This window comes from Myxine glutinosa, chromosome 7 (genome assembly GCF_964187855.1).
Source record: "Myxine glutinosa chromosome 7, kmMyxGlut1.1, whole genome shotgun sequence".
NCBI classification, from domain to species: domain Eukaryota; kingdom Metazoa; phylum Chordata; class Myxini; order Myxiniformes; family Myxinidae; genus Myxine; species Myxine glutinosa.
This window is the reverse complement of record NC_136267.1, coordinates 19,075,409-19,092,767: the sequence shown is the minus strand read 5'-3', so window position 1 is coordinate 19,092,767 and position 17,359 is coordinate 19,075,409. Positions and strand designations below refer to the sequence as shown.

The following is a 17,359-nucleotide window of genomic DNA, read 5'->3' as shown; positions in this document are numbered from 1 at the left end:
AGGGTTGACAGAAACTTTTCCACCTTGTCAGGAGGAAAGGACACGGAGTCCAGGAGCAGCAGGGTACGACTGGGTATGGTGGGTACAGAGAGGGATGTGTTTGGGACACAAGATTTAGAGGCAAAACCAAGTCGTTGAGACCAAAACCAACCATTCAGCTTTTTCATGTGCGGAGTCAGCTGTGTAGCCGTTTGAGGTAAGGGAGGGGATGGAGGGGGAACAAACACCAGAAACGGATTTGACCAGACGCCACCAGGATTTGGAAGAGGGAGACAGATAAGAGAGTTCGGTCTTGAGAACGGAGAGATATTGTTTCCTGGCTCTCCTGAGGGTGGACACACACTTGTTTCGGGCTTTGTGAAAGGAAATGAGATTTCCTTCCGTTGGATTTGCTTTCCAGGAGACGAAGGCAAGTTGTTTCTGGGCAACAGCCTCACCACAAGATTCCGTGTACCATGGACGGGAGGAAGGGTATGACAACTGAAGACGAGATGGGATAAATCTGTGCATGAGAGAGAGCAATTTACTTTGGAAGAATTCCCAGGATGAGTTGATGTCAGAGGTGGTAGAGATGGGAGACCAGTCCAGATGATTGATGGCTGCTTGAAGACCGTGCCAGTTGGCCTGAGTGAAATGCCAGACTCGTCGACGCTGAGCAGGCTCCCTGAGGATGGTCAGAGAGATGTCCACTTTAACAAGGACATGATCAGATGATCCGATCGGAGCAGAAGAAGAGCAGCAGACATTTTCAGGGAAGTTAGTCATAACCAAGTCCAGAAGAGAAGATGTTCCGTTGACTGAGATCCGGGTCGGGAAATTGACAGATTGTGTCAGTCCCAGTGAGTCACAGAAGTCCTTTGCTGAGGAGCCATGGCTGGTGAGAGAGGTACCCACACCCAGCCAACTGGCATGATGACAGTTGAAATCACCACATATGAGGAAGAGAGAGTTGGGATGAGTAGATAGAAGTTGGTCCATATCATCAGACAGCGATATGTAGATGGAGTCATCACTGTTTGGTGGACGGTACAACACACATATGAACAAGAGGTGGGAGCGAAGGGGAAGCCGTAGCCAGAGGTATTCCTGGGGGTGAGGTGGAGAGAGTGCAGTGCAGGGCGAGTGAGGAAGAGAGTTTTTGATAAAGATAGCAACCCCGCCTCCAGGACGAGGCTCCATACCGTTAATGAAGAGGAAGGGGGAGTATCAGATACAGAACAGGGGGGAGGAGGGGTAGGGTAAGATGTGGAAGAGGTGGAAGAGATAGGGAGAGTTTCTGTTAAGCAACCCCGCCTGTTAATGAAAGAGGAAGTTCTGTTAATGAAAGAGGAAGAGAGTTTTTGACCCCCGCCTGTTAATGCCCAACCCAACCCCGCCTGTTAATGAAAGAGGAAGTTCTGTTAATGAAAGAGGAAGAGAGTTTTTGATAAAGATAGCAACCCCGCCTCCAGGACGAAGCTCAGGTCTATCATACCGGAGGAGGGAGTAGCCCGGGAGAGATACTATGGAATCAGAGACATCATAAAGGAGGAAAGTTTCTGTTAAGCAGATCACGTCTGGTTTGACAGAAGCAACCTGTATGGAGAGATCAGTTAAGTTTGAACGAAGGCCCCGGATGTTTGAGGTCCATACCGTTAATGAAGAGGAAGGGGGAGTATCAGATACAGAACAGGGGGGAGGAGGGGTAGGGTAAGATGTGGAAGAGGTGGAAGAGATAGGGAGAGCTGTTGAAGGTGTGTCAGAGATTTCAGAATAGCTCGGAGAAAGGGAAGGATGGGGCGGACAAAAGGTTTGATGGTGATTGGGTGAGCCACAATGAGGTGTTATTTGAGGAGGGGGAAGAGCGAGGCAGAAGGTTGGGGGAGATGGAGGTGAGAGTTTGAAGGGGGAAGAAGCGGGGAGGACGCTTTGAGGAGGGGGAGTGAGAGGGGGGAAATTGAGAAGCAATAAGGGTGGGGAGATTTGAAGGGGAGGGGTGAGGGGGGAGTTTGGGAGGGAAGGGACAAGGGGAGGGATTTGAAAGGGATGGGATATGGGGGAGATTTGGAGGGGAGGGGTGAGGCAGGAGTCTAGGAGGGGAGGGGCGAGGGGGCGTCTTGGCGGGGAGGGATGAGGGGGTAGTTTAGGAGGGAGGGGGCAAGGGGGGAGATTTGAAAGGGATGGGTGATGGGGAAGATTTGGAGGGGAGGGGTGATGGGGAAGATTTGGAGGGGAGGGGTTATGGGGAAGATTTGGAGGGGAGGGGTGAGATTGGATTTTTGAAAGTGTACGATTTATGGGAAACGAACCTTTATTGCAAAATGAGTTTCTTGTGACCTTCGAGTTAAAAATACGTTTAAGGACGCTGGATGGAGGATGGAGTGCAGGAGAGTTTAGGGAATGTAGAAAAAAGGCACTATAGGAGATGGAATTTTTTTTTGGGATGAATAGATTTGGTGAGCAAGTCGAAATCAGCCTTTTAAAGAAGAAGAAGAAAAAGGTGTTATAATATATGACGGAATACAGAACTTGAGGGGAAAGTGTAAACATTGAAGGTTAATAACAGTGAAAACTATCTGGGGAAATGGGGGAGAAACACGTGGTCGAAGAACGAACGAACGAATAAGAATGAATAAACGAATGAGAACAGAGAAGGATTTTTTTTTTTTTTTTTTTTTTTTTTTTTTTTTCCCCCGAGTTGAGATTTACACAAGGAAGTAGGCTATGGGTGAAAAGACTGGGAATACAGAGAACGAAAGTTATTGGATCACAAAACGACGGACCGCTGAGAGAAAAACAAATCCTCAAGGTTGTACAGTGCACACTGTACAAGGCCTCAAGACACGACACGGCAAACAGACGATCAATTTATGAAAGATAAACACCGAGAAACAACCAAAGTTGCACACAATAACTTCACACCCCGAAAGATAAATACAGTTTCGACAAAATACAATTGTGAACAGACTTAACTTCGAAAAACGTGGAGACCGTGTGGAGCTTCGAAAATCCCTCCCACCGTCTCCGAGATCTCGCGAGATCTCCGTGGTGGCCTGAGAGCGGTTCCCTGCCTCAAACCGATGTTCACATTGAACTCATCCGACATCCAAGGACCAACCAAAACTCTTCCCTTGTTCCCTTGTACATTAGTAACCCATTTGCACCACTTGCTGAATTGTTTGAGGTTTTAAGTGTGATCTCGACATTGACAACAGCTGTGCCGCTCAAGAGGATACAAATGTTTCTATTGATTATCCCGTTTTCTCCAACGATAATAATGTAATCCAGTATTAGCAGAGGTGACTATTTGTGGTGAGAAAACAGACAAGTCAGAGGGGTCCTCAGAAGACGTTTTTAATCCTTCCCCAGTGGAACAAAATTAAAGGGACGACGAGAAGGAAGCTCCATGTGACAATGTGCAGCAAAAGGGGATTGTAAACAATGGAGATCCCTTCTGATCCTTGGGAGACCTTTCCCTCTGGAAGAAGTGTTGATCAGGAGGAGAATGACAAAATGAAGTGATTGATTTTGATGAAACCTCATCTACCCTGTCAGTTAGTGGCTTTCATTCTCAAGAGTATGATGATGGAGAGACTGTAATTTCTCAAGGAGTTATAATAAAGCTCCTGGATGAAAGTTTCAGGAAAAGACATGTTAGAATTCGGGATCATTTCCTGAATCGACATGATTTTCCTAAAACTGTGAAAGGTATGATTCACGAACCTCAGCAAGTAGATATCTCAGAACCTCAGTTGCAGATCTGTCATTGGCAAAACCAAGATCAGTCATTGGCAAAGCGAAGAACAGTTATTGGCAAAACCAAGATCAGTCATGGGCAAAACCAAGATCTGTCATTGGCAAAACCAAGACCTGTCGATGGCAAAGCCAAGATCAGTCATTGGCAACACCAAGATCTGTCGTTGGTAAAACCAAGATCAGTCATTGGCAAAACCAAGATCAGTCATGTGCAAAACCAAGATCAGTCATTGGCAAAACCAAGATCTGTCATTGGCAAAACCAAGACCTGTCGATGGCAAAGCCAAGATCAGTCATGGGCAACACCAAGATCTGGTGTTGGCAAAGCCAAGATCAGTCATTGGCAACACCAAGATCAGTCATTGGCAAAACCAAGATCAGTCATTGGCAAAACCAAGATCAGTCATTGGCAAAACAAAGATCAGTCATTGGCAAAACCAAGATCAGTCATTGGCAAAACCAAGATCAGTCATTGGCAAAACCAAGATCTGTCATTGGCAAAACCAAGATGAGTCGTTGGCAAAGCCAAGATCAGTCATTGGCAACACCAAGATCTGTCGTTGGCAACACCAAGATCTGTCATTGGCAAAGCCAAGATCTGACATTGGCAAAACCAAGATCTGTCATTAGCAAAACCAAGATCAGTCATTGGCAAAACCAAGATCTGTCGTTGGCAAAACCAAGATCTGTCGTTGGCAAAACCAAGATCGGTCATTGGCAAAGCCAAGATCTGTCGTTGGCAAAACCAAGATCTGTCGTTGGCAAAGCCAAGATCTGTCGTTGGCAAAACCAAGATCAGTCGTTGGCAAAACCAAGATCAGTCGTTGGCAAAACCAAGATCTGTCATTGGCAAAACCAAGATTTGTCGTTGGCAAAGCCAAGATCTGTCGTTGGCAAAGCCAAGATCTGTCGTTGGCAAAACCAAGATCAGTCATTGGCAAAGCCAAGATCAGTCGTTGGCAAAGCCAAGATCAGTCGTTGGCAAAGCCACGATCAGTCATTGGCAAAGCCAAGATCAGTCGTTGGCAAAACCAAGATCAGTCATTGGCAAAACCAAGATCAGTCATTGGCAAAGCCAAGATCAGTCGTTGGCAAAACCAAGATCAGTCATTGGCAAAACCAAGATCAGTCATTGGCAAAGCCAAGATCTGTCGTTGGCAAAACCAAGATTTGTCATTGGCAAAACCAAGATTTGTCGTTGGCAAAGCCAAGATCTGTCGTTGGCAAAGCCAAGATCTGACGTTGGCAAAACCAAGATCTGTCGTTGGCAAAGCCAAGATCTGACATTGGCAAAACCAAGATCTGTAGTTGGCAAAACCAAGATCTGTCGTTGGCAAAGCCAATATCTGTCTTTGGCAAAACCAAGATCTGTCGTTGGCAAAGCCAAGATCTGTCGTTGGCAAAACCAAGACCTGTCGTTGGCAAAACCAAGATCTGTCATTGGCAAAACAAAGATCTGTCATTGGCAAAACCAAGATTTGTCGTTGGCAAAGCCAAGACCTGTCATTGGCAAAGCCAAGATCTGACGTTGGCAAAACCAAGATCGGTCATTGGCAAAGCCAAGATCAGTCATTGGCAAAGCCAGGATCTGTCGTTGGCAAAACCAAGATCTGTCATTGGCAAAGCCAAGATCTGTCGTTGGCAAAGCCAAGATCTGTCATTGGTAAAACCAAGATCTGTCGTTGGCAAAACCAAGAACTGTCGTTGGCAAAACCAAGAACTGTCGTTGGCAAAACCAAGATCTGTCGTTGGCAAACCAAGAGCTGTCGTTGGCAAAACCAAGAGCTGTCGTTGGCAAAACCAAGATCTGTCTTTGGCAAAAACAAGATCTGTCGTTGGCAAAACCAAGAGCTGTCGTTGGCAAAACCAAGAGCTGTCGTTGGCAAAACCAAGAGCTGTCGTTGGCAAAACCAAGAGCTGTCGTTGGCAAAACCAAGAGCTGTCGTTGGCAAAACTAAGATCTGTCGTTGGCAAAACCAAGATCTGTCGTTGGCAAAACCAAGATCTGTCATTGGCAAAGCCAAGATCTGTCATTGGCGAAGCCAAGATCTGTCGTTGGCAAAACCAAGATCTGTCATTGGCAAAGCCAAGATCTGTCGTTGGCAAAGCCAAGATCTGTCATTGGTAAAACCAAGATCTGTTGTTGGCAAAACCAAGATCTGTCATTGGCAAAACCAAGATCTGTCGTTGGCAAAACCAAGAGCTGTCGTTGGCAAAACCAAGATCTGTTGTTGGCAAAACCAAAATCTATCGTTGGCAAAACCAAGATCTGTCGTTGGCAAAACCAAGATCTGTCGTTGGCAAAACCAAGATCTGTCGTTGGCAAAACCAAGGTCTGTCGTTGGCAAAACCAAGATCTGTCGTTGGTAAAACCAAGATCTGTCATTGGTAAAACCAATATCTGTCATTGGCAAAACCAAGATCTGTCATTGGTAAAACCAAGATCAGTCGTTGGAAAAACGAAGATCTGTCGTTGGCAAAACGAAGATCTGTCGTTGGCAAAACGAAGATCTGTCGTTGGCAAAACAAAGATCTGTCGTTGGCAAAACCAAGATATGTCGTTGGTAAAACCAAGATATGTCGTTGGTAAAACCAAGATATGTCGTTGGTAAAACCAAGATCTGTCATTGGCCAAACGAAGATCTGTCGTTGGCAAAACAAAGATCTGTCGTTGGCAAAACGAAGATCTGTCGTTGGCAAAACCAAGATCAGTCGTTGGCAAAACCAAGATCAGTCGTTGGCAAATCCCACCGTTGCTTCACTGATGGGAATACCAGGAGAGCGGGAGCGAGGAGGTGATGGGAGCCAGGAGGGGGGAGGGGCACCACAATCACTGAGTTTGAAGTTATATTACTTGAAACCTCGTCATCATTTCTCGTCGGTAAATGACTATCTTGTGGCGGACACGAAAGCTCACTGGCGTGAGGGCATCATTCCACACACCAAGTGGGCGGCGGCCACGCCCGAGGGGTAGGCGTGGCCGCGGGATATACACCGGGCGCGCAGCCCGGGGCGCGCCAGTGCTACAGTGAGCTCTTTTAATAAAGACTCTTAAACTCACCGCGTTGTCCGCTTCCTTCTTGTTGTGCAAGCAAGCGCGCGTAGCACCGCGCTTCATTTGGTGACCCTCCGACGTTCTGTTCAGCCGTCGCTGACCACCCGAATACGCCATCGCAATGGCAAACAACGCGGTCCAAATGAAACTCCCCGAGTTCTGGGAGACGCAAGCCGAAGTCTGGTTCCTGCAGGCAGAAGCCCAGTTCCGACTTCGAGGCATCACGGTGGACGAGACCAGGTACTGCCACGTGGTCGCTTCCCTCGGGCCCGGCATGGCCGGCCGCGTCGTGTCGGTCCTGAGGAACCCACCGGCCGACGGCAGGTACGAGGCGATCAAGCGTCTCCTCCTCGCCACGTTTGGCCTCACGGTGGACGCACGGGCCGACCGCCTCCTGGACCTCCCCGAGCTCGGTGACACGCGACCCTCGGTCCGCATGGACCATATGCTGTCGTTGTTGGGCGACGAAACCCCGGACGCTCTTTTCCGGGCGTTATTTCGACGCCAGCTGCCAGCACGAGTCCGCCTCGCCTTGGCCGGTTCGGCGACGACAGAACCCCGGGCTCTCGCTGCCGAGGCCGACAGGTTCTTTGCGGCTTTGGACGCGCAGGCGACTTTTGGCGCGGCCGCCGCGCATCACGAGGCTGACCCTGATGCTGATGCACCACACCTCGGGGATCCCGAGGCTGACGCACGCCGCGTGGCCGCCGCCACATGCGCCACACCCACCACCACCGTGAAAACCGCGGCCTCCGCCTTCGCCGCAAACCTGGTGCCATTTCCACACCAGGTTTGGCCACAAGGCGAGGAATTGTTGCCCGCCGTGCTGCTTCGGCAAGTCGGGAAACTACAAAGCCGGCGCTCGGTAGCGGCCCTGAGCATCGGCCATTCCGGCAGCCTTCTTTTTATAACGGACACCTTGTCCGGGTGCCGTTTCCTATGTGATACGGGGGCACAGGTGAGCGTTATCCCTGCCTCTACGTCCGACAAGCACACCGCGGGCCAGGGCCCCGCATTGCTTGCCGCGAACGGAACACCCATACGCACATTCAGGAAGCGCTGCCTCTCCCTGCGGTTCGGAAGGCAATGCTTCACGTGGACGTTCGTAACCGCTAGTGTCCCCATGGCACTGCTCGGTAAGGACTTCCTCTGTGCACACGGGTTGTTGGTAGATGTGAAGAACAGACGTCTCGTCCAGGCGGAAACGTTCAGCTCGCTTGCTTGCGCGTTGAGCAGCTCCTTGAGTGGCTCACTTCGCGACTCACCGAGCGGCTCGCCAAGCAGCTTGTTGAGCGGTTCGGTCCCGGCGAGGTTAGTTTGTACGCTTCCGGCAGCGGACGACTTCACCCGCCTCCTCGCCAGCTTCCCGGCCCTTACGCGGCCCCCCTTCTCGGCGGGGGCCGTCAAGCACGGGGTGGAACACCGGGTCTATGCCCGGGCACGCCACCTCGAGCCGACGAAGCTCGCGGTGGCTAAAGCGGGGTTCGCTACGCTGGAGCGGCTCGGCATCGTGCGGCGCTCCGAGAGTGCTTGGGCGTCGCCGCTTCACATCGTGCCAAATCCCGGCAGGGGATGGCGACTCTGCGGGGACTACTGGCGCCTCAACGACGCCACCACCCCCAACTGCTACCCTGTCCCCCCCATCCAGGACTTCTCCGCCCGGTTGGCGGGCATGTCCTTCTTTTCGAAGGTGGACCTCATACGCGGCTACCATCAGGTCCCCGTCAGGCCGGAGGACATCCCGAAGACGGCGGTCATCACGCCGTTCGGACTGTTCGAATTTCTTCGGATGCCCTTAGGTTTGAAGAATGCTGCTCAGGCGTTCCAGCGACTCATGGACAGCATATTGCGCGACTTGGATTTTGTGAACGTATACCTGGATGACATCCTCGTCGCCAGCGCGTCCCGCGAAGAGCACCTTCACCATCTCCGCACGCTCTTCGAACGTCTGGGCCGGCACGGCCTGATCGTGAACCCCGCCAAGTGCCGGTTCGGTGTCGCTGAAATCGACTTTTTGGGGCACCACATAACCAGGCACGGGGCCGTCCCCCTACCGGCCAAGGTGGAGGCGGTGAAGGGGTTTCCGCGCTCCCGCACGATCAAGGGGCTCCAGGAGTTCCTGGGCATGGTGAACTCTTACCATCGGTTCCTGCCCCGCATCGCCCAGCTCCTGCGCCCCTTGCACGAGGCCCTCCTAGGGAAGCCGGGCAAAGGTGACGTTACCTGGACCGTGCAGATGGACGCGGCGTTCGCAGGCGCGAAGCTCGCCTTGGCTAACGCCACCATGCTCGCGCACCCGGTGCCCGATGCACTGATCGCCCTCACCACCGATGCCTCGGACTACGCGGTGGGCAAGGTGCACGAGCAATGGGTGCGTGGTGCTTGGCAACCGCTGGCATTCTTCAGCCGGCAGCTTCACCCACCCGAACGCCGCTATAGTACCTTCGACCGCGAGTTGCTCGGGCTTCACCTGGCGGTCAGGCACTTCCGCCATCTGCTCGGGGGCCGTGCGTTCACGGCCTTCGTCGACCCCAAGCCACTGGTCTTCGCGATGGGCAAGGTCGCCGAGCCGTGGTCGGCCCGGCAGCAGCGTCACCTCTCGGCCGTGTCCGAGTACACGACGGACATCCGGCACGTCGCGGGGAAGGACAACCCGGTGGCGGATTGCCTTTCCCGGTCCGTCGCCAACGCCGTCCACCTTGGCATCGACTATGCCCGGATGGCGCGGACCAGGCCACCGACCCCGGCGTCCAGGCCTTTCGGACCGCCGTCACGGGCCTCCGCGTCACCGAGGTGCCGTTCGACGGTGCGGCCCTCTTGTGTGACGTCTCCCTCGGGCGGCCTCGCCCCATCGTGCCCGCGGGCTGGCAACGCCAGGTTTTTGACGCCATCCACGGCCTGTCCCACCCGGGCACGAAGGCCTCCCAGAGGTTGGTCGCCGACAAGTTTGTCTGGCATGGCCTCCGCAAGGCCGTCCGCGGCTGGACCAGGACGTGCCTCGCGTGCCAGCGTGCGAAAGTGCACCGGGACACCCAGGCCCCATTGGCCCCGTTCACGGTGCCGGAACGAAGGTTCGACCACGTACACGTGGACCTGGTGGGACCTCTGCCCCCCTCGCGGGGTTTTACCCATGTCCTGACGATGGTGGACCGCACCACCCGGTGGCCGGAGGCCGTGCCTTTGGCGGCGACGACAGCGGCGGACGTCGCACAGGCGTTCATCGCCACCTGGGTCGCCCGGTTCGGCGCCCCCTCGGACATATCATCCGACCGCGGCCCCCAGTTCACCTCGGAGCTCTGGGGGGCGGTCGCGCGGGGGCTCGGGCTCCAGCTGCACCGAACCACGGCCTACCACCCCCAGGCCAACGGCCTGTGCGAGCGGTTTGACCGCTCGTTGAAGGCCGCGCTCCGGGCCACCCTCCGTGATGGCGGCTGGGTCGACAGGCTCCCCTGGGTCCTGCTGGGCCTCCGGACGGCGCCCAAGGACGACCTGCGCGCATCCGTGGTGGAGTTGGTCTTCGGACAACCGCTGCGGGTGCCGGGCAAGTTCCTCCCCGACCCCACGGCACCATGGTCCGCGGCGCAGGAGCGCTCCGCGCTGCAGGAGACGGCCCGGAGGTTCGCCCCGGTGCCGACGGCGCACCACAGGCACCCGCCTGCCCACGTCGCCCCGGAGCTTCGCACCGCGGAGTACGTCTTCGTCCGGCACGACGCCCACCGGACACCACTGCGGCCCCAGTACGATGGGCCTTTCCACGTGCTGGAGACCGGGGTGAAACATTTCACCTTGGACATCGGCGGTACTCCCGACCGCGTCTCGGTGGATCGCCTCAAACCGGCCCACCTCGACGTGGACCACCCACCGCCGGTGGCTCGGCCCCCGCGTCGGGGCCGCCCCCTTGCGGGCGGACACCCGGCACCGCCCAGGCCCGCCGGCACGCCCCCCCCCCCCCGGTCCTGCACCCATCCCGGGTGCAGCCGGAGGCATCCCAGCTGGCATCCCTGCATCCTGGACGCCGCCGGTCGCCAGAGGGCGCTTCGGCCGGGTCATCCGTTTGCCCCGCAAACTGGCCCTCCAGGTGCGCGGGAATTCTGGGGGGGCGCGTGTGGCGGACACGAAAGCTCACTGGCGTGAGGGCATCATTCCACGCACCAAGTGGGCGGCGGCCACGCCCGAGGGGTAGGCGTGGCCGCGGGATATACACCGGGCGCGCAGCCCGGAGCGCGCCAGTGCTACAGTGAGCTCTTTTAATAAAGACTCTTAAACTCACCGCGTTGTCCGCTTCCTTCTTGTTGTGCAAGCAAGTGCGCGTAGCACCGCGCTTCAATCTCAGTATTCTGGGGTGTTTTGTGTGACAGTAAATAAAGCGTTTTTAACCACGTTTTGGAAAAATAAATAATTTTGCGTCACCTCTAACTTGCCACTTGTGATGTCGAAATCTGTCCCGTGACTCTGAAGGACTAATTCATCTATCTGGCCAAAATATGTCACGGTCTAGACTCTAGATGTTTATATCCTCATCGCTATGTTATGAATCTGGGGTGTATTTAGTTACCAAGTTTCTTGTGGAGCTCTCACCAAATGGCGAAACACACGTAACTACATAAGCAAGCACTCTCATTTGAAACTGTTAAGGAATGGTCAGCTTGGCAAGCGGTAGCTATCCGCTTGGTAAGTGAACCCACACTGTACATCTCGACAGTATACTGTACAGAAAACCCTCAAATATCGTGTGTTCTGACATCGCGGGTTTCATTAATCGCCTTCAACCTATTGTGTTCTGGTTTTGTTATCGCTAGATTTAATTTCGACCAATCGCGGTGAACCTATTGGGTTATTGCGAGATTTCATTTCGACCAATCGCGGTGAACGTATTGTGTTATCGCGAGATTTCATTTCGACCAATCGCGGTTTTTCTCGAGGTGAAAATGCAGGATCTGTGAGCCGCCATTACAGTCAGTGATTGCAAGTGGAAACTTCCTCATTGATCTTTTATTCATTCTCAAACCTTCATTATCCTACAAATATCATTCGCAAACCTTCATTTTTACTCCCGCCAGGGAGTAATGCATTCACTCGTGTCCGTGTGTGCGTGTGTTGGTGTGTTTGTGAACAGGATATCTGGAAAAGTTCTGAACGGATTTGGATGAAAGTTGGTGGGATTATTGCCCTTGGGGAAAGGAAGAATTGATTAGTTTTTGGTGAAGCTCAGGATATTATTCCTGATCCAGGAATTTTTTGAAGGATTTTTTTACCATTGGAAGATAGGGTTCATTTTTTAAAACATTATCTTCTATATATTCTATATTTGACATTGTGATATGAAAATAGTTTTCATATTTGTTGTAAATGTAGTTTAAACTCGTGGTTATGCGTTAGAGCGGTGTATTTGTTTAGCAGCGTCGTCTTCAATGTTCATTTTTTTTCTTTCTAATAAAGACATATTCTGTCATTTTAAAACCACCAAAGTGTGTATTAGGTTTCCCCGTTTCATAAAATGTATCGTTTGATACGTATAATGCTTTAAAAAAAAATATTTTTTTTCTTTTAACCTCAGAAGAGATATCAACATTTAGCGACAGGGCTTACTTTCTTTTTCATTTATTGTTTTGGGGAGAGGGGATGTTAAACAAAACGTATTATTCCAACTAAACCCACGGCGGGAGTATGCGCTCTACCGAGTGGCGTTCTAGTCTATCTCTGTTTTTCAAACCCTTATTTTCAGACCCCCGGACTCGAACCCCCGTTCTCACGCTTCATTCTCAAAGCACGTGACCAATCCGAAGTCTCCAATTGGCTGGTTTGAGAAATTCAGAAGAGGGAGGATTCGTCCTCCTTTATGTAACATTAGTTGGGGATGCAGCATCATTTTCGGACAAGACCGAGACGCTGCGATAAACTCCCCACACCGCATCTCATGGAACTAATCGAGGTGAACGAAGGGATTTATGTGCGGGCAGGTTTTTAACACCGAGGAGACGGGATTATTGCCAACGCCACCAAAGATGAATGGAGGTTATGTTTTCATCCCTGTTTGTCCGTTTGTGAACAAAATATCTCAAAACGTTGTGCACGGATTCGGACCAAATTTGGCAGAGATGTAGCGTATTCACATGACAAGGACGAAACGATTACTGGATTAGATTTTGGTGAAGATCCGGATTCGGATCCGTCTACTAGAATTTTTTAAGTGATTCTTCACCATTGGGAGATAGGGCCAAAAACGATACATAGCGGGATATCTCAAAAAGTTATGGACGGATTTGGACAAAACTTGTTGGAGATGTTGGGTGTCTGAGGAGGACGATTCCATTCGATTCGATTTTAGTGAAGATCTGGATCCAGCTAGTAGAATTTTTAAGTGACCTTTACTATAGGGAAGTTGCATGTGACGTCATCGTCTTAGTCACGTGACCGCTTGGGTAGCAAAACATTGCTTCTGCCACCATACGTAATGGCGGCAATTAGAAACTCGTCTCACATATAAATTGCCCCCGACACGATGGTAAAGAGTTGTTGTGCTGTCGGATGTACAGCCCGATTTCGTAAGGGATCGGGCTTGTCATTCTACCGTTTTCCAGACGACACAACGCTAGAACGACTTTGGAAAGCGGCGCTGAGTAGGAAAGACTGGGAGCCGACCCCCCACAGCTACGTCTGCAGCCATCACTTCGTCACCGGTAATACAACCGTGTTGCATTTATTCTGCTTTAATTTCACAGGTGTGTGATATCTTCAGTATGATTAGTCCAGGAGCCAGTTTTCAAGAGAGGCCTAGAGAATGGGTTCCGTGCAACACCCACGACACAGTTGGTTTGTCATTTCAGGGTGCTTGGGATACATCTGTAGAACAAATCCAGCCCTGATGTACAGTTAAATTGTGGCAGCAACAATAAATGGCAGCCACTTTTCTATTATGGGGGTAGCGTAAAGCTCGAAATTGACGATTTCTTTTTGGTATTTTTGTTTTTTCAGCTCTTCCAATAGGGATTCTTCAACATTATAATTAAAAGGATAGTGGGAAGTATGAGGGGGATTTTCGTTATGCTGTTCAAGTACGATAAAAAAATGTTATTATTATTATACCTTGTATTATACCCAAAACACACAAAATCGCTGAAATATGTAGTTTTTGCTTTTCGACTGTAATTATGCAATATCATCTTTATGTTGTTCAAATGCGGTTATGGTTGTAATATGATATATCTTTATGATCTTTTCAAGAAACAAAATTGGACAATCCTTAAGTAAAGTCAGAAAAATATAGATTTCATTTCCCCTTAAATCATCAACCCCACTCCTGTTATGACCAAAAGTCCACAAGTACTCTCAGCAAAAATATCTCACCAGGTCAAATCTGGCTGCATATCATAACCAGTCATTCACTGAACATTACAATGTTAACCTATAACTGTTATTTGTTGTATTATTAAAATAAACACACATATTTTGCTACTGAATCATCCTCTAAGTGGTATAAAATCACGAAAATGTCATCATTAATCTTCCTCATCATCATCTTCTGAGTCGCTTGTGGTAGGTTCTTTGTTTGGGTTTTTGCATTGTTCACCTCCCATGCGAGTGCAGGCTTCTGCGCATGGCATGTTATTGTTCTTGCAGGCACATACGTGGCTGTGTTGACATGTAGACACTTTACACTTGCACACGGTCAGCTCAACTAGTCCAACTGGAGCAGGGTCTTTGGTCATGAGGGTGGGCCATCCATCTTCGATGCTCCATCCATTACCATCTGGCTTTGGTAGTGCTTGGTTGGGGAGCAATGACTTCTTCCAGATGAATGACTGATAGTTAGCTCATGAATGTGTTGCCTAATACTGTCAGATGTTGGTGGTAGGCATTCACTCTTCTGCCTTTTCTGGCAGAACATCCAATATCTGATTTTGTCCGCCGTGTCACCTGCTGCCTGAGCTGTTGTGTACAGGGAGCATATGAACCGTTCACAAGCATGGACAGTATCCTCTGTCGGTGGGATAATATCTCCCTGTAGCCTGTAGGAGCTAAAAGAAAAAATAAATAAATGAAATCCGTCAAAATCTCAGATTTGCGCCTCGGACATCACTCCCCTCATAGAAAAGTGGCTGCCATTTATTGTTGCTGCCACAATTCAACTGTACATCAGGGCTGGATTTGTTCTATAGATGTTCCCCAATCACCTGGAAGTGACAAACCAACTGTGTAGTGGGTGTTGCACGAAACCATTTTGAGCAGATTCTGGCTCCTGGACTAGATGAGGTATTTTGTAATTAACATACGTATATTCCGACAGAAAATTGCACCAATTTAAAACACATCCGACCTGCAAAGGTGCCATACCCACGCTGGGATTTCGGCGATGTCAACGTAAACAAAGGGTAAAGGGAGGTAACTACACTCGCATTTTGATTTATTTGCAGGCAGAAGAAGTTTTGATCCAACCCACCCAGATTATGTTCCAACTATATTCAGCAATTCTACTCCATTCGCACAGGAGAAAATAGCCAAAAGCATGGACAGGTGAGAAGTAGCCTTGAATTTTGTAAATATTGTGTAATTTTGTAGATCTAGGCCTAAATGAAATTGTTTTGACTCTAAACCTAAAATACATTATAATCTAATTTGAAGAGTCTGCATAGTCTGTTTTAATTTGCAATAATGGAAAATACAAGAGATTATTCTGTACCTGCATAGTCTACTTAAATATTCCTGGAAGCAACTTTGTAGAAATTTAGTATTGAGTTTAAAATTGTTCAAATTTATACAAGGTGACTAATTTGGATGCCAAACAAATAGACCTTTGAAATACACTTATTAATTAATTTATTATATCAAATCGCAAATGCCGACTTTCCCTCAGCAGTTTTTAGGGAGAGCCTTTATTTTAATTTCATAGATTAATTTCTTAACCACACTATATAGTATCTTTCGTACATGAATTTCATCTTATATTAATTATAGATACAATAACGTGCAAGAGCGACGTGGGAAGCGAGAGGAGTCCATGAAGAGGCGAGTAGCAGCCAGTGCTCTCATGGTACTCACTCACCTAGAGGATGATGTCGAAGAAGTTTATGATGAAACTTGCACATCTGTGGCATGCCAAACAGAATTGACCATGAAGGACATCAGTGAGTTGGAAACAAGATCTTCCTTTGACTTCAATTCATTGCGAAATGAAAATGAAGAGTATGTGAAAAGCATTAACAAATTGTCTGTAAGTGAGAAAAGCTTTCAGGTTGATGAGAAGAAGGTTTTGTTCTACACCGGTTTCCCTAATTTTGCGACTTTAATGTGCCTCTTGCAGATATTGTATCCATGTGTGAAAGATTTTCAATCTAGGATTTTGACAAATTTCCAGCAGCTGATGATTGTATTAATGAGACTGCGACTGAATTTAAAGGGTGAAGATCTTGCATACAGATTTGGCGTTAGTCCTTCTACTATATCTAGAATTTTCAGGAAGTGGATTCATGTTTTGTACATAAGTCTGAGACCCTTGATAAGATGGCTTACTCATGCTGAACTGAGGTGTACCCTGCCATTAGAGTTCCAGAGATGTTTCAGGAATTGTGTGTGCATTTTGGATTGTTCAGAGGTGTTTATTGAAAAATCGTCCGATTGTAAAGCTCGAGTGCAGACTTGGAACAGCCACAAACAACACAACACTGTTACGTTTCTTATAGCAATTACCCCCCAAGGTAGTATTTCTTACATTTCCAAAGGATGGGGTGGACGTGTCTCAGACAAATATATCACAGAAAACTGTGGAATCCTGAATAATTTTCTACCTGGGGACGTTATTCTAGCAGACCGAGGATTCACTATTGAAGATTCTGTTGGCATTTATTGTGCCGAATTGAAAATTCCAGCATTCACTAAGGGGAGAAAACAGCTATCACGACGAGAAGTTGATGAAACACGAGAAATTGCTCATGTTCGCATTCATGTTGAGAGCACGATCGGACAGTGGAAACAAAAGTACACCATGGTGGAAGGACCAATACCTATCTCTTTAGTATGTGGTGATGCACAAGATGATGTAAACATTGTTGACAAAATGGCTGTTGTGTGTGCTGCTTTATGCAATATGTGTCCATCTGTTGTACCCTTTGATTGATGAAATAATATATGCAGGATATTCTCTCTGGCACATCAAAACATAACACTGTTTAGAAAATATCAATTATTATTATTATTAATGTTCAACATATCAAACTTATTTCAGCATTAAACTGACCAGATACATATTTCATTATGTTCTGTCAAACCTTTTATGTAATATCAAGGTGGTCTGAAAATGTAGTATTTCATTTTGAAACTTTTTCTTTAGCAAGACTTGTTTAACATGAAAATTAATAAATATTATTGGTTCTATAATTATTGACACTATTCAGTTCTTGTTCTCTGTTTGAAAGGCAAAGATAAACAACACACAACACAACAACACAACACAACACAAATAAAACTGAGCAATTGTTTACTGATTTTTAGTCTCTGAATATATTTTCATATCATTTGAAAAATAAAAACAAAAATTACAACAGCAAGTAGTCTATCTACGGTTTTGACGGT

General features: G+C 48.9%; 1 protein-coding gene across 1 annotated transcript; it reads left to right on the top strand.

Moving 5' to 3' along the window:
• The first annotated feature begins 13,292 nt into the window (after positions 1-13,292).
• On the top strand, positions 13,293-16,126 carry LOC144893042 (THAP domain-containing protein 1-like). Its single transcript, XM_078782649.1, has 4 exons — positions 13,293-13,470; positions 15,205-15,304; positions 15,746-15,915; positions 16,092-16,126. Exons 1-4 carry the CDS (start codon positions 13,293-13,295, stop codon positions 16,124-16,126), a joined length of 483 nt encoding a protein of 160 aa, XP_078638775.1.
• Positions 16,127-17,359: the final 1,233 nt, after the last annotated feature.

Excerpts from the sequence above, each read along its gene's own strand:
- LOC144893042 (XM_078782649.1), top strand. The coding sequence starts at position 13,293 with ATGGTAAAGAGTTGTTGTGCTGTCGGATGTACAGCCCGATTTCGTAAG. Across the intron at positions 15,305-15,745 it reads ATAGCCAAAAGCATGGACAG|ATACAATAACGTGCAAGAGC; the intron begins GTGAGAAGTAGC and ends TATTAATTATAG. Across the intron at positions 15,916-16,091 it reads ATTGACCATGAAGGACATCA|ATATTGTATCCATGTGTGAA; the intron begins GTGAGTTGGAAA and ends TGCCTCTTGCAG.